This window comes from Tympanuchus pallidicinctus, unplaced genomic scaffold (assembly GCF_026119805.1).
Source record: "Tympanuchus pallidicinctus isolate F22 unplaced genomic scaffold, pur_lepc_1.0 scaffold4, whole genome shotgun sequence".
Classification (NCBI taxonomy): domain Eukaryota; kingdom Metazoa; phylum Chordata; class Aves; order Galliformes; family Phasianidae; genus Tympanuchus; species Tympanuchus pallidicinctus.
Genome location: NW_026294758.1, coordinates 34,304,701 through 34,322,577, shown reverse-complemented (window position 1 = coordinate 34,322,577; position 17,877 = coordinate 34,304,701). Strand labels below are relative to the sequence as shown.

The window sequence follows — 17,877 nt, the reverse complement described above, 5'->3', positions numbered from 1 at the left end:
CACTTTCGAGAACAGGATATTGATCTTGCATGAGGATTTGTTGCTGCCATATGGTAATAATTAAACAGCAGCATCACACAAAAATGTAAATAGAATGGTGAGTAATAGATGTTGTATAGGTTAAGCAACACCAAATAATCAGAAATATATTCTCAATACAGAGCTTATCTCTACATACAAGCAGTCGTGACAGGCAAGTTGTCATCTTATTTTATTTTATTTTATTTTATTTTATTTTATTTTATTTTATTTTATTTTATTTTATGATGCTGGTGGTTATTACTGCCATTTTATTATCATGTTAGAGAGTAGATATCTCAGTGTGCCAAAATTTCTACTCTGCCAATAGCACAAAGGGTTGTAGTGCTACAGTTGCTGCAGAATCCAAAGGTCACTGGGCTAGACTTGCTGTCTGCTATCTGTAGTGATTTTGTTTCTTCCTGCTATATGATTCTCTCTGAAATTCCACCCTGCCTTTTATGTGAATGACAAATGCTGAACAAATTCAGTATACAATCTGAGCAATTACTCAGCCATTTACACCTATTTTTTTTTTCTAGCAATATCTTAGAAAGACCTGAGTTGTAGTGCTTGCAAGAAAAATGATGGGAGTAGATAATGAAGAAACTTTGTAAAATGTCTTTCTATGACAACTCATGTCACATCACAAATCTGTTCTGCTGCTGCCTTTTTCTCATGAAATTGTAAATATGTCTATAATATTATCTTGTCTGGTTATCTGACATCTTGAAGATCCTTTTTCTCTTCCTTAAACACTGTGTACAACAGATATTATCAGTATGTTCCACATATGTACCACTAATGAAAATTGTAACAGTATCCTGGAAAAGACTCTTAGCAGGTGACTTGGGTGGGTATGCAACACTATGAAATCTTCTAGTGTTGGTAGTTAATTGAGTAGTGAGGATGAAGCCTGATTGCTATGGCTCTTACTGTCTGTCCATCATGCAGTGAATTCCTGATGTAGCCCCTCCATAACTATAGAGATCTCTCTTCTGCTCAGCTGTTTTCATAAGGTATGTGAAACTATATCTGAAACTGGCACTTGTGATACTACAGCTGAGCAAGGTGTTCACACTGTGCTCACGTTCATTCATGTATGTCACAAAGCTTTGTAATTTTTGCACTTTTTAGGAAACATAGACTTAAAAGGACTAGTGTGATTTTGATGTACAAAAGGTGATGATTTTAAGCTTGTGTCACACTCAGAAAGTGATACAAGAATGTGAATTCCAGTACAGATAAAAAGAAAAAGAAACAAAACAAAACAAAAACAAACAAACAAAAAAAAAAACAAAAAACAAACAAACAAACAAACAAAAACCTGGAACTATCGTGACTGACAAACTAGAAAAAATGCTTATCTGAGAGGGGCTTCCATTTCTTTGCCTTACCAATAGCAAGAATAGTATTGATATTTTGTAAAGTCTCCTGAAACTCAAGGGAGGTAGATACAAGCCAGACAAGCTAAAAATTAAGAGAAAAATAAAGAAGGTCTGCATTTTTGTTAGCAATTAAAATTATTACACATTTGGGCAAATGAATAGCTCAGGCATCCTAATAAAGACTGGCACATCTCCTTTCAGAAGGTATTTTCCTGCCAAGAACAAGTCATTTAAATCAGTGGTGTGCTCCATGCTGTGCAGAAGATCAGCTTAGGTGGTGTAATGGTCACATGTAGTTGCAAAGTGTTCAGGCCAATGCTTTGTAACCGAGGGAAAAACATTTTTACTCTGTCACAGCATTTCACTGTGTTGTGTCCTTCTGTCTGTGGCTGAAATCAGCCATAACCAGGTCATTGAATTCAACGTGGTGAGGCGATTCTGAGCTGCCCATATTGCTTGGATCCTCTCCAGAATGTGCTGTGATCCTCTCTATTCAGCCTCACCATCAGAGGTTGATTGCCTGGGGACTGAAATCTCATGCCTGCAGATAGTGTTTGCAGGATAAGGCCTCAATGCATCATTTACAATGTGACATGCAGTTTGTTAGTGTCTGAGATACTGTAAGTCCAATTCTCCCTGTTGAAGGCCTCTGGGACTTTGAGAAGAAAACTCTATTCTGCAATTTTCTTTCTTGCCAGCCCATTCTCCACAGTCATCCAGGAAAGTCTGCTGCTTCTTTGGGCAAGGCTTTAAAGACATTACTTAACTCTGTAGCCTCTTTTCAGCATTTACCCTTGTTTAGTTTGCATAGTCTCACTTTATGTTTTAGGTTTCATTTTTCTCTTAAGTGTTTCAACTTGACTTAGCTCTTAGCTTAATGTAACATATTTTTTACAGTAATCAAACGATCTTTTGAACAAGGGATGACATGGTTTTAAAAGCACAAATGGCAGCTCAAGTGCAATCACCATTTAGAGTGAAAAAGAGGAAAATACATAGCCACCCTTTGAGTATTTGTGTATCTTTGCCTCTGAGAAAATGTTCTGAGACCACTTCTTTGGTAATTCAGTTGTGCCATATCTTTGGCCAAATTCTATGTTGTTTCTTCAATATAAATCCAGGATAATCCTTGGTGTTCAGTGGAAATGATTGGCTTTATCTTGATATTAACTGAAAGCGGATTTTGACTTGCATTTTTCAGTATATTTCCTGGAATCTCCTCTTACTGAAAAAAGTGTTATAAGTGCTGTGGCTCTGAGTGTGCTAAATGGATTTTTCCCTTAGTTTATGTTTTTATAGCATCATATATGTTTGATTTACTTACATTGTTCTTGGATTTAATCTGCACCCATTTAGTTGTATTTACTGTCATTTTTCATTTGTTCAGTAACTTGTTCAGCTCAGAAAAGTAACAGGGATTGATAGAGCATGACAAGTTGTGAATATACTCTGAGCAAAGCTCTTCTGTGGCTTGCAGTGTTTTGCTTTTGACAGTTTGGTATGGGACAGGTTGTTTATTCAAATGCTTGGTTTATTTCAGAGCATTTAGCAGCTGCAAGTATACACATATATAGGGAGATACCTGATATGTTTCTTATTTATTTTTACACTATTGTTTGTGGAGTCTTCCAAGAACTTGACAAAAGTCTTCTTACTGCTAGGGCAGTGGTGGTATTTGGTGTTCAAAGTGGGGAGGACCTGAGCAGTATCTAGAAAGTCAGATGTGGTCATTACCAAGTTTCTGGTAGCTGCAAAGAGAATGAAATGAAAGACACCCTCCCCTCTGCAGACACAGGATTTTGCTGCTGATGTCAGTAGAACAGAATTTCAGCTCTGCTTTGCTATCAAAGCTGATGGGCTTTGTGGACATTCTGAGGCGATGACAGTGGTAGTATGGAACTGAATATCTTGGCTGCATGGTCTTGCACAGCCTCCCAGCTGCCACCACCTCCATCTGAATAGACTTATACTGATGGCATCAGGGCCCTCTCACAGCAGCCAGGAGCTGGCATGGCTGCCCAAGCACCTTGTGCTCCCCAGGCAAGAATAGGGGTACCAAGGAAGAGCCAAGCAGTGTTTGCTGCTCTTCCAGGCTCCCTTCATGTGCATTTTACAAGACCTTGGGTGTCCTCCACAGCTCAAGGTGCAGGATGTTGGAGTTTCTCTCTGTGGGACTGTGGACCCACTCTCCAAATGCTGTCAACATTGGTGGGAATGGGATGTGATGGAATTCTTCTCACTGCTGGTATTATCAGCATTCCATTTTCCATTCTCTAGTAATGGGGCAGGGTAGTTTAATGGTAACTTGGTTTGGAAAAGGCACGTGGCCAAGCAAAGGGTCAGGAAGTTGGCTACATATGAATATATCCCACACTGTTGACAAGGGTCAGCTCTTGTCTCTGCAGTTAAGCGGTTAATGGGAGATTTGTACATTGGCAGAGGGTGGCCTGATGCCTGTGCCGTGCTTCTTATTCCACTACATTCAGGATTTAAGTTGCAAATAGGTTCTGTCCAAGCTGGGTTGAATTTCATTTTTTGCAAATGCAGCTAAGTGTGCTTAGATTAAATGTGTCAGTAGCTTCTAGCTGTTTTGTGTGATTTCAGCAACAAAAGCTGTCCACTCTGTTTAGTAGACCAGTTAAACTGAACTTGCAGATGCTTTATTTAGGTGAAACATTGTGAATTGATAGTGCAGTGATTGGTAGTCTTTTAAATATTAAATCTTCTAAATGGAAGCCTGCATTGGAAGGAGATTGTGAAATGAGATGAACAAAAATGCTCAAGGACTTCAATGTCTGAATCAATTGCTTCTGGGCAGCATTCCACTAAGGCTCTGTCCATGACACTGACTAAAACATTTGTCCATCTTCTATTTCTCTTAGTTCAGAGCAATACTGTAGTTTGCATTTATGAGAACGGAATGTATACATTAAAGTACATTAAAGTTACATTGAAGTAACTATGGTATAGCACACAGAGAGAAAGCAGATGAAAAAGTGTGTGCAGAGAGTAAGTTGGATTTAGTTTTGGACACGTTTTGTATCCATGGGTTAGGTTAATTTTAAATCTTTTTCTTCCAAACGTTTTTGACTCTGGATGAGACACTTCAGCTGTTGTTAGAGGTACAGCACTAGAAGGGATATGAGAAAGGTTTCTTATGTTTCCTGATTCCTTCATGTTTTTTAAAAAACGAAAAAGAAAATATCACAACAGCATTGGCTGTTCAGTATGGTCTACAGCAGTCTTCAAAACACAGTGATACGTAAGCTTTTCCCAGGTGATTCTTGACGTCTACTTACCTAGGAAATGTGCTACTCTCCAAATATAAATATATTTAAATCAGCCTTTTTTGGTGAGGTGTTAATAAATCATGCATTGGCACAATGATTCTTTCCACTGCATGCAGTGTATTCTACAGGCAGACCTTTATTTATCTGTAAGCATGTACTCTTAGCCTTGCAGCTCATTTTGTCTTCTGTTTTGTCTTCTCTTTGCAGTTGTTCAGCACATCAAGCGCCACAATATTGTTCTTAAAAGAGAGCTGGGAGAAGGAGCCTTTGGAAAAGTGTTTCTGGCAGAATGTTACAACCTCTGTCCCGAACAGGACAAGATCTTGGTAGCAGTGAAGGTAGAGTCTAGGATTTCCATCATTAATTCATGGTTGCATGTTTTATTTGTAAATGATCGTGTTTGCCTTTTCTGTAGCCCAATACAACTCCTCTGATATATGTGTGAGGGTTCACAAGGCTAATGGAGTGTTAAGAGAATGTGATACTTGATCTTGCTGTGGATTATAAAATAAAAGCTGAATTTCATAAGAAAAAGGGGAAAAACAGATGGTGTCACAAAAGGGCAAAATCTTTTATGATTTATTTAAAATATGATTAGTGAAAAATAATGCCTGGGCTATTAAAAATACATGAGTTACATTTGTGTGTCTAACAAAATAATCTGTAGCCATTGGAGTGGATAGGTTAGGTGTACAACTACCAGTCAGAGGTGATCTTTTTTTCATGATTATGTGATTCTTTTAATCAACCACTGAAATTATATGTGGGCAATTGCCATTAATATAACTACCAGGAATGTTATTACAAAATTGTCGGTAATATTTTCATGTTAAAAATGGTCTGTATGGAAATCTAGAAATTATGATAATTAAGACCTGGAGGAATAACCCTTAATTTTGTATCTTCAGTCAATCCTTCCAAAATGTAGTCCAAAGGAGGAAGATTTCCAGTATAGTCTAAGAGTTTGGACATCAGATTGGCTTTACTGTACCAAAACCATTTAGTCCCCCACAGCGGAAAGACTAAGAGTCAGTCATCATCCTTAGCTACACCAGCAAACAGTACCAGTGAAACTACACTCAGAGTTTTCAGTCTCCCTGGCAACAATTTCCTATCTCCATCTGTTGTTCTGCTGAAAGCTGAACGAGATGTTCAACATTTTGAGGTATCTCATTAAATGCAGGGTGAATATGTATTTAGAGTTTGATTTGTGCTTAGAAATCAGAAGACAATCTTTCCTGAACAGCCATGATTAGGCAACCATGTGTACATTCTGGATGAAACCATACAGTAAAAGAAACCAAGAACATCATCTTTTTGTAAATGGAAACAAGACACGGGATCTGGCAGTGAGAGAAGATGAAAAGAGGATGGATTTGTAGGCCATTTTCTTGCTCCATCAGAAATAGCAGGTTTTTCTGCTTTGCCAAATTTACAAGGTTTTTGATAGTTCGGTCATGTTGAGGAGAAATGTGAGTCATGTGAGAAGAGGGGTTCTGAGGGGAGAAAATATGGGACAGAATAAACAAATCTGGAACTGAATGAATTTTCTGTTGTATTTTTGGTGAAACTAGTGTGGAAATTTCCTCTTCTCTATCACTTTTGGAGAAGTTCTTGACAGCAAAGTAACAGTCTTTCTATTCTCTTGCTCCCTTTGAATGTCGTGAACAAATGGAGCCTAGCACTTCCACTGTTAAATGCTGTTCTGCATCTCTCTGATGCACTTTCTCAGTATAATTTGCAAGTAAGAGTAGTCAGCCTTTAAAGGGGAAGTGTCCCCATGGGTTTAGATGACAAATCTATCAGTTTACTGCATTACTATTATTATTACTATTATTATTATTATTATTATTATTATTACTATTACTATTATTATTGCTTTTTTTCTTTTTTGGCTAAACCCATTCTTTCTAGAGTCAAACAGAATTGCACAGGTAACCATGCAGAGAATAACCTTTGCGGACCGATTATGCTCACTTAATGGTTCTTACATTGGCTCTTAATATGAGGCTCTAGTCACTGTCTTAAGAAAAAATTTTTTTGCAAACTCTCTGAGTGGATTGATCCCCACAGAACTTAGCGATTGATCTTCTGGTGCTTTCTGAGCTGATAGAGATGGAATGTTTTCACACATAGAGAGCTAGGCAGAGAACTGTGTCCGGTCTCTACCATTTGGCACAGGCTTTGGTATTGAAAATGTGTAATTTTTGACCTCAGAGGATGAGGTCTGTATACTGGCAGCCAAGGGTAGCTTCTCCTGGCAAACAGTAAGGCTTTCGACAGCTTTACCCTCCTGCAAACTACAGCAAAATTGTCTCCATGAAGTAGATTCCATGAACCCTGTAGGAGCATATGTTTGGTGATAAGGGAGGAAGAGCCAAGGGACTCAGGCAGATAGAAAGCACATCCTCACCCACGTGTGGTTGGACCCTGCCAACACTGCTGTTCTTGACTGCTGACTGCCGTGCAACTGTATGGCTTTATGCAAGTACACTAAAACATTGGCCTGAACATCTTCATATCTGAGCCAACCTGCATCCTTTTCCTCATCAGCAGGCTGGTGAGACATTGATAGTGTTGAAGCAAATTGCTTGGGAGTTCCAGAGATACCTGAGAAGGTACAGAAGCAGGATTAACATAAGTAACCCCAAAATGCTTGAGATTCTTCTATTTGGAAAAGGAGTAAGATAGCCTGGGGAACAATTTTAAATTATAAGGGGAGAGATTCAAGTTAGATGTTAAGAGGAAATTTTTTACTCAAGGTGGTGAGGCAGTGGCACAGGCTGCCTTGAGAAGCTGTGGATGCCCCATCATAACAGGTGTTTAAAACTGGGTTGGTTGGGGTCCTGGGCAGCCTGATTTAGTGTGTGGCAAGCCTGCCCATGGCAGGGTATTGGAACAGGACGGGCTTTTATATCCTTTCCAATCTAAGCCATTCTGTGATGGAACACCTAACCTAGGAGGACAGGCTGAGAGAGCTGGGGCTGAAGAGAAGGCTGTGGGGAGAGCTGATAGGGGCCTTTCAGTGTCTAAAGGGGTGTATAAAAAAGAAAAGACTCTTTAGCAGGGTCTGCTGTGACAGGATAAAGGGGAAATAGTTTCCATATAAAAGAGCAGAGATTTAGATTGGATATAAGGAAGAAATTTTTTACAGTGAGAGTGGTGAGGCACTGGAAACAGCTGCCTAGAGATGTAGTGAGTGCTCCATCCTTGGAGACATTCAAGGACAGGCTAGAAAGGGCTCTAGCCAACCTGGTCTAGCTGTAGGTGTCCTTATTCATTGCAAGGGAGTTGGACTAGATGGGCTTTAAGGTCTCTTCTAACTCAAAAGATTCTATGATTCTATGATTCTCTTAAATGCTTACTTGTGAAGAAAATCTGTGAACACAGAGTTTCATCACAGTACAAGCTGGGCATAGCATTAGCCTCACTCCCCAGGTGTGCTTTCAAATCAAACCAGCATACCATTTACTGCAGACATTTTTAGAGAACAGAGGATTGCAAAAAGAATCACAGAATCATGGAATCATAGAATAACAGAGTTGCTCAGGTTGGAAAAGACCTTAAAGATCAAGTCCAACTGCAACCTGACTTTATTACCCTAACTCTAACTACCCACCGTGAAATCATGTCCCTGAGCACCACATCCAAATGGTTTTTAAACACATTTAGGGATGGTGATTCAACCACCTCCCTGGGGAGCCTATTCCAATGCTTAACAACAATTTCTGTAAAGAAGTTTTTCCTGATATCCAGCTTAAACCTCCCATGGTGCATGGTGCACTTGAGGCCATTTCCCCTCATCCTGTCATCTGTCACCAGTGAGTAAAGACCAACCCTACTCTCACTGTAAGCACCTTTCAGGTATTTGAAGAGAGCAGTAAGGTCTCCCCGCAGCCTCCTCTTCCCCAAACTCAACAGCCCCAGTTCTTTCAGTCGCTCCTCATAGGGCACATTCTCCAAGATCTTCAACAGCCTTGTTGCCCTTCTGTGGACCTGTTCCAGCACATCAATGTCCTTTCTGTACTGAGGTGCTCAGAACTGAACACAGTACTCATGGTGAGGCTCACCAGAGCTGAGTACAAGGCAGGATGACTTCCGTCATCCTGCTCACTATACCATTCCTGATACAAGCCAGGATGCCATTGGCCTTCTTGGCCACCTGGGCACATTGCTGGCTCCTATTCAGTCCACCACCACACCAAGGTCCCTTTCTGTCAGCTTTCCAGCCAATCGTCCCCAAGCCTGTAGGGTTGCCAAAATGCAAGACTTGACACTTGGCCATATTGAAACTCATACAGTCTAACTTGGTCCATTGATCCAGTCTATCCAGAAAAGTTATCATTTCACTATTGGCCAATTTTGCTATGCCACAGTGGTTGTTCAAGCTCTGTGTACTGTGTACTGGTTGGTTTTGCCCTTGTTTAAGCTGATCGGGGCTGGAGGTAAGGATGACCCGCAGGGCACATTTTTCAGCTGCCTCTTGATACTGTAGGAGTGGTGTTGGTGTGAGCCAGATGTCTACACTTCTCCCCTGACCTTGGCATGGATGCAACTCTGTGGTGTCGGGGTGGACTGAGGAGCTGTTGGTTTGTCCTTGCTGCACTCAACAAGCCTGCAGGAACCATTTTCTACATGGATGTCTGGGCAAGGACAGAATCACAGAATCACAGAATTGTAGGGGTTGGAAGGGACCTCCAGAGATCATCGAGTCCAACCCCCTGCCAAAGCAGGTTCCCTACACCAGGTCGCACAGGTAGGCATCAAGGCAGGTCTTGAACATCTCCAGAGAAGGAGACTCCACCACCTCCCTGGACAGCCTGTTCCAGTGCTCCGTCACCTCACTGTAAAGAAGTTCTCGTGCATGTTTGTGCGGAACTTCCTGTGCTGCAGTTTCCAGCCGTTTCCCCTTGTCCTGTCTCCACTCACCACTGAAAACAGTCTGTCCTCGCCATTCTGCCCCCCACACCTTAGATATTTATAGACCTGGATCAGGTCCCCTCTCAGTCTTCTTTTCTCAAGGCTGAACAGTTCACTCAGCCTTTCTTTATAGGAGAGATGCTCCAGGCCCTTCACATCTTTGCAGCCCTCCATTGGACTCTTTCCAAGAGATCCCTGTCTTTTTTGTACTGGGGAGCCCAGAACTGGACACTTGCCTGCACTAGCCAGGAAAGGCTTCTGTTGCCCAAGAGAGCATGCCACTCTTCCTTAGCTGCTGGTCCAGCAGCCTGATGATTGGAAATGTGCTTGTGATTGTATTTCTTTCCCTGCTCTGGATAAACTCCCATTGACTGCTAAGAGTACTTTGCATGCAGAGCTTTGGCTTACTTGTCAGTAATGGTACTAATGAATACATCTTTGTTTCTGCCTTGTACTCTTAGGGTTTTATTTTGGTTTGATTTTTTCGCTTACACTGTGAACAAGCTCAACACATTCCACAGTGTAATTTCCATGTAAATGTTCCTTGCTTATTAATTGTTTCACTTTCCAGCCTCCTCCTAGCCTTTGTCATCTGTCTCTCTTGCATTGTGTCTATTCTGTGTGCTGCATGAGATAATTAAAAGGAAATGAGAGGACCTTCCAGTGGAAAGTAACAGTACGTCAGGTTGCCCCTTGGTAGTAGAAACCCTGTCTGAGTTTTACCAGGGCTTTAGACCTTTCCGTATTTTTCTGTTTGACAGAAAATGTGTAATTGCCATGGCAACTGCTCTGTCATATGATAATTTTGCTGTTTCTCTGAGATAAAAAGAGTCTTCTGAAATATACAATATGCCATCCTCACAGGGCAGAGCTGTCAGCATTTTTACTGTCTTTCCATGGAAAGAGTATGCTGGAAACAGTATGAACCTGTGCTTCTCTATATAATTTTTTTTTCCCTACATAGCTATTATTTTTAAATGTTTTTAATATGAATTGTTTTTTTTATTTCTCTTGCTGGGAAGACATCTAATCCAACATGCAATTATATCGCATTATACATGAAACCGCCATGGAGGAGACTCAATTGACAATAGAATTATTCTCATTGATTTCATCATAAGTTGGACTGTGAGTTTGTGCCTGCATCATGTTCAGGCACCATCCTAGAGCCTGGAACAATTGAAAGACATTTCAGTTTCATTCCTCATTTGATCTGTATATGGTATCTGTATGTGTATATTTGAGGAGCAAACTCGATATCGATCTTAGATGATACGGTTTTTTATGCTAATATGTAATAGCTTGTGAAGGTATGGTGATCCAAAACCTTGCATCATTATTAGTAAAATTTGTGGAAGAAGGGTTTTATGCCTGAAGACAGATTAAACTGATAAATGAGTCCCTCAGAGAAGTGTCATTTGTGGCATGGCAGGCTACTGTTGCCCTTGGGATCCCCAAAGCCTGAAATTTACAAGGAATAGCCCCTGAATCTAACAAATGTCCAGTCAGTTTCTCTTTCACGTTGTCACCTTAGTTGTTCTGTTTTGAGACCTATGGTTGCCATTTCAGAAATAAAGCAAAGGTTTTCTGACAGTCTTTTTTTAGTCCCTAATCCCTCATATGCATAAACATACATATGTTTAATACTGAAAGAATGGTCTGAAATGTATATACTGAAGAAAAACTGTGGGGAAAAAAAAAAAAACAACACAACAACATGAATATAAATAACAAGAAACTGGGATTGTTGGTATAATGACTACACAGAATCAATCTATATCTGTTCTGACGTGAATGTTTGGTTCACATTATGTTTACGAATTCAAAGTAGAAAACAACGTGGCTGGATAACCAGCGAAAACCATCATAAGTTAAGGTGATGTTGTTAGTTTTGTCTTACCTTCCTTTGTTTAAAGTGTGCATGTAGTTAAAGTACAGAGGTTCAGAGCCCAGCCTTCAGTTTTTGTGAATAATAGATTATGAACGTTGGTAACATGCTAATGTTCGCACAGTGTTTTTAAAATATTGTTTGAAATAATATAGCAAAATCCCTGAAGGTAGAGCACAGTAGTGGTTTATTGTCAACTATGATTATTCCTAACTTAATTGGTGCCAGAATTTCCTTTTATTTTCATGCATGAAAGTGTTTCCATGCTAGAAGAGATCTGAAACTGCTTATGTGCAGCGGTAAATTATCATTATTTCATTATACAAAGTTTAAACTACTATTTGAACCAGCATTGATATATGTCATTCAAAATGAAAATATTCAGGATTTTGGAGTTCTATAAATAAAAGGGGGGAAAGTAAAAATAGACATGGAAGCATTCTTTTTTGCTCCTACTTACTCTCTATCAGTTTGAGATTGAACCTTCAGTTACTTATAATATGGTTAATCTTAGTCATGCAAATACATTCACTGAATTTCAGAGGTCTTTGGATATATGATCTGATCTCCCTTCTACAAATCTGCCTAATATATAGCCTAATATATAGCACACACAGGGACCAACATCAATAGCAACAATGCCATTGATACGTAAGAAGTGCATCTACGTTCCTACTAAGTATTTTATGCAAGCAAAGCTTTATTGGGAGGAACATAAACCAGAGGCAAATACCAACAAGATACTGGGATTTTGCCTAACTAAATGCTAAACGATATGAATCAGCCGGGTACTAGTGTATTTTTTTGATAAGGCTTTTTTTTTCCTGTATTTGGAAAAGCAAGACTGAGTATTCCTACATCTTCTTATAAACAGTGTTGTTTGGGATGACATGGGGCAGAGGAACAAAAAGTGTACTTTACTGCTTTTATTTAAATGCATGTAGACGTCACATCTGCATTTCGAAAATGTTACTAAGAATATAACTCTTCCATCCTTTACAAGCAGTGTCCTTATCTTACCCTTACAATGCCATCCCACATGTTCACTACTTTCTGTGAACATGTCTCCTTCTTAACATTCTCATTTTCTCCACTAGACTTTGAAGGATGCCAGCGACAATGCCCGCAAGGACTTTCACCGTGAGGCAGAGCTGCTGACTAACTTGCAACATGAGCACATCGTCAAGTTCTATGGTGTCTGTGTCGAGGGTGATCCACTCATCATGGTCTTTGAGTACATGAAGCATGGAGATCTGAACAAATTCCTCAGGTAAATTAATCACGTATTGTACTAGAGAGCCAGAATTGGGCAGTGAAGGAAGCTACTGGTATTTAATGCCAATTTAACTCCTGAGAAAAATGCAAACACCAAAAAGTACAAATCTGTGTAACAGTCATTATGTGTACTGTGGTATGGAGCTCATTGTTTTCCGGCACATTTGGAAATGCCTCAGCTTAATGCTAAGCCTAAAACTTTGCACCAAAAAAACTGAAACCAAGCAAGATGTATTTCAGTGTATTCTAAAATGTTTGGTTATAAAGCTTGTGATAGGAACTGTTTTCTGATAGCACTTTGAAAGATCCCACTTAACACCTATCACTAACTGTAGGCATCTAAAAGCTTCAGAAACGTATCCTCTTTTCTCGTCCCTCCTCCCAGTGTTTTGATATGAGTGCCATTAGTCTGTGGCAAGAAAACTGTGAGCCATGAAAACTTCAGTGCAGTGTAAAATGCTGAATCTTGGGCTCTGGAGTACAGCTTTGTTTCATAAAGCTGTTGAAGAATGCACATCACAGATTAAAATTTGGCAGTAAAGAAGTCATAGATATGTAGATGATACCTAAGGTTCAGAATAATAACTAACTCATGAATCAGCAAGCTTTGAACACTGGCCTTGTGTATGTGCCATTTCCACCAGTGTGTATTCACTAACATAAAAATAAGAAGCTAGGAGACAGCTTGTGCTCCTACATAAAAACATTTGCATAAGGGACTGTTCTTTCAAGGTCTTCTATGTCGTTTCCATCACAGAATATCAAAAAAACGTTTCACTGTACTGAGATCTCTTGTGGTAGGAGCACCACCATTTTGGAAAGATGTTCCTTTAATGCATGCTTTTGACAAAGCAGCAAAACAATCAAACTAATGTCCCTTTAAATGGTTCAGGTTTTTTGTCTTATGAAATTGCTAGTGACTGCTTGTGTCACCATTTTTTTTAGCCTTTGTGAAGTGAGTTTGCTGTCCTTCTAATCTCCAATGAACAAACAGCCACAGTGTATAAAAGCAAATGACATCAACTAGCAACCTCCGTTACTGGAAAGGCTGCTGGGGCTGGCAGAGACCAGATCTTGAACTGGGGATGCAGAGCAAATACTACTTTTCCCAGACTGATTGTCTCTTTGGCAAAGGATTGAAGTGTATTGTGAGAGCAGTGTCGGTGCATTTACATTTGCCTGTTTGGACCTCTGCCGTGGATAAGAAGACTGCAGTTTCCAAAGATGCCAGCCCAATACTTTTTCAGAGCACTGAATTTCCATTAGAGGAAGCCAGATTTGCTGCTGATTCATTGTCATTAGAAGAAATACTTATTCTTTGATTTTTTTCTGTTGACCTTTTCTTACCTTCTAACTGTCATAGAATTGTTGTACAGACAGGTAGTTTAAAAGTCAATATATTTCCCCCATTAGGTCTTCACTCCTTCTTTTTTCTTTTTTTTTTTTTTTTTTTTTTTTTTTTTTTAATTATTAATCAGTCCTGGTCTTTAGAATGTAAAATGATTATGCTGGGACAAGCTGTTTAACCTAAGCTGCAATTTGTCATTCCTTTCACATCTGATGCAGCTTGTGCTGCAGATGAGAGGTGAGCGATACGCTGGCTGTAACAGCCTGTATTTCTTACCGTACAGCGCCACCAAAGGCTGATAGGGAAAATGAATCTGAAATGTAACCCAAATTAGCCTTGCTGTCTGTGCGCAGCCAAAGGCTGTTTCAGATTTAGGTCCACTGCCTCGAAGTCATTCCTGCCCAGTGCTTTTCTGGGCAGTGGACGCTAATGTGGATCCAAGGAATGTTACTGGCTGCTGCAGACACAGAGGAGCACCTAATTTACAGACCACATCACAAGTAAAAGAAAAACAGACGGAATGTTAAAAATAATCCCAAAGTTTCATTACATACAGACCAAGGAAGCGAACAAAAACTGTAGAGCTCTCTAATTTAGTGATTTGGAGCTTCATATCTGAGAGCAGTCATTAGTAAAAATCAGCTCAATTAATGGGTACAATGCTTTTTGATAAAAATTTTCTCTGGGTATTTGTAGGAGCCTTCATGTCTTTCTGGTTATTTCTCTTACTCAAACCAAATCAGTGGCTAGGTACACCCTGTGGCAAAGAAACTGATGTTAAGTTCTTTACCTGGTAACAGATGCAATGCCAGCCATGCTATGTACCTTCTTTCATTTCTTTCTCACATCTGTCACTCTGCTCTTGAAGTTCTTCCCTTGGGGCAATTTTAATAACGCATTTCTAATAGGTAATGTCAGATTTTATCTCATAGATTTTGATTAATTTGCACCTCTTTTCCAAACTCCTATGCCCTTCTCTTAGGGATAAATTAAGGTCTCACCTCTATTGATTAGAAATGCGATTCTCTGAAACTCTCCTTTGGAGGAAGGAAGGACTTCTGAGAGAAAATTAAAACTGGTTGTAGAATATTTTTCCAAAATAGCTGAGGTGATCTCTTGGAAAGAGTAGTCTGCAGGAATGGAATTAAAAAGGTTTCTGAAAACCCAGAAGGGAAGAATGGATGGAAAGTGTTATTCAGAAGATTATAAATTGCATTAAATGAGGTATGTTTGCCTCATTAACTGGCCAGGGATTGGTTAGCGATGCTTATAGTGCAGGAATGCTGATAACTATTTCTTAAAGTTACAAGGATGTAACATGAAAGAGGTTGTTGTTTGAGACAGGGGGTTGTTGCTGTGAACCAATCTCCTTATGAACAATATATATACCTGTTGTATAATTCTCTTCAAATCACCTGTCTTTCTCTAAGTGATAGAAAACAGTAAGTGAAAAAAAACAAGACACAAATTCTTGCTATTATACCAATGAATCTGTAACAGTTTTTATTCTTTTACTTGAGTAAGTCACTTCTCTGGTTTTAGGATCACTAATGCTTTTCACCTCTATATCTCAGAAGTGGCCTGTCACTAAATCGGCTTGCATTTTGTTGCAGGGCACATGGTCCAGACGCAGTACTGATGGCAGAAGGCAACCGACCAGCTGAGCTGACACAGTCCCAGATGCTTCATATTGCCCAGCAGATTGCAGCTGGTATGGTTTACCTGGCATCACAGCACTTCGTGCATCGGGACCTTGCTACCCGGAATTGCCTGGTTGGTGAGAACCTGCTGGTGAAGATTGGGGATTTTGGGATGTCTAGAGATGTGTATAGCACAGACTACTACAGGGTAAGTGAACTGCTGTAAGTGCTAGCAACTGAGGTCCAGCTTACCATAGTGATATACTTGCTATAATTCAAGTCGTGTAGTTGGCAGCATTTGCTGTTTGCTCCCACATGTGTGACTTCATGAATGGAACAGAGGCTATCAGGTTTTCATGGCTTACAGAAGGCAATCTATGGCCTAGCTGTTAGTTTGTGAATGCTGGACTTGTATCCTGTAAGATAAGCTACTATTAATCTTTAAGTACATGCTCTGCTTCTCACATCACTTGTTATCAGTGAATTCTTCTTAGATAAAATAAAGGTCTCCTCCTTATCCACTCTAATTGTGCTGGTGTCCGTAGAAGGACAATGCCACTTCTGTGCCATTGTTTGTGGGATGCCTGAAAGGAGATTGCCTTGATGTCCAGATGATGCTTGACAGGACAGAGGAAGGTAGACATAAGTGTTTGTTGCTTTATCTAACAGCTGAGGAATGTCTTCTCTGTTCTTTGTTTCTTCTTTCAAAAGGCAAACATAGTAATTAGTAAACATACAAACCAGATTTCTCTTATATTTTGTTATTTTGTAAACTTGGCACCTCAAACTACTTGGTGTACATAAAACAAGCATGATATCATTTCAGGACTTGGAAAAATATACAGAATTGTAATCACTGGATCTATTTGTTTTTTCAAGGACACCAGTGAGCACCAAAGGCTAGGTTTTCTTGATTTGCATTTGAAGAGTGAACTGTACTTGCTGTGGCTGAGGACATGCCTCTGTTCCGTATTCGAGCAAGATTGGGTTCACTTACCATCTTCATCATTACACTTAAGAATGAATGCTCAAGCTTAGCAGTAACAGATAAAGGCAGCATTTTTTGAGTGATAAATGTTTTGCTTTGTTTTGAATTCTGGAAAAAAAAAAAAAAGAGAGAGAGAGAGGGAGAGAGAAAGAGAAAGTAACTCTTGCCATGGAAAAACTACATGCAGAAAAGGATAGAAGATAGGTAATCATCTGTGCTTCCTAGAGGCAGCTGAGATTTGGCACAAGCATATCATAGTGTACTGAGCAGTGTCTTCTTCACTGCTCATCCCTCTGTTAATCCTTGAGTCCTACACACAAGCACTCAAACAAAGCTTCTACACAATGGAGCAGAAGTTTACAACGAGAGCAGAATTTTGTCCTACCTGAGCCATGACATGGGGAAGTTCTAAGTAACCTGGAAGTCATTGAGTGCCTTTCAAAGCACCTCATTCAAGTGAAACTCTGTATTTTTCCATTGCTTCATTTTCAGAGTCACACTCTTTATTCTCTCTCCCTCATTATTTTGTCAGTCTTCTGAGGCCAAGGGAAAACCATTGTTGTTCAGGAAGAAAGAAAGAAGAAACAGGACGGTGTGTGATGAGGGTGATATAATGGATGTGAGATGTTCTAAGTAAGTCAGTTCATTAAGGAAAGAAAACAAGATTGGGAAGAGGTATTAGTAAAAAGACACAAATGTGGCTGAAGGGAGGATGAGGTAGACAAATGTCAGAGGGGCTGAATGAAAATATAGATTTGTATAGTCATTTGTTTGGCACAGTAAAAAAACCAAGAAGGACCGTTTCCCCATCACCTCACATTTAGTTAGTGTGGAGGAGAGACAGAACCACAGCCCACTCTGCCACTCTATTTTGGACTGATAAAAGCTGGAAGACACAGCTGAGCCTTTGAGATTATGAACAGCCCTCCTTGGGCCAGCCATATGTGGGCTAGTCAGAAGCTGAATGATGACTTTTCAGATTGTTGCCCGGAGAATTAATCTATGACGGACCTAAGAAATAAAATCATCAGTGATGACACTGGAATTGCATTGACTGAACATACCTATTTGTTTATACCAAGTCTGTTTTAACTGTTCACACTTAATCATATACACAGAAGC

At 39.8% G+C, this 17,877-nt stretch overlaps 1 protein-coding gene across 2 annotated transcripts in view; it reads left to right on the top strand.

Annotated features, from left to right (window-relative positions):
- Nucleotides 1–17,877, top strand: part of NTRK2 (neurotrophic receptor tyrosine kinase 2) — a 206,149-nt gene that overhangs the window by 145,386 nt on the left and 42,886 nt on the right. For both annotated transcript variants that reach the window (XM_052701545.1, XM_052701544.1), the window contains 3 exons: nucleotides 4,904–5,034; nucleotides 12,602–12,774; nucleotides 15,741–15,975. In XM_052701545.1, the coding sequence (XP_052557505.1) occupies nucleotides 4,904–5,034; nucleotides 12,602–12,774; nucleotides 15,741–15,975 (539 nt within the window). The remainder of the gene's footprint in view (nucleotides 1–4,903; nucleotides 5,035–12,601; nucleotides 12,775–15,740; nucleotides 15,976–17,877) is intronic.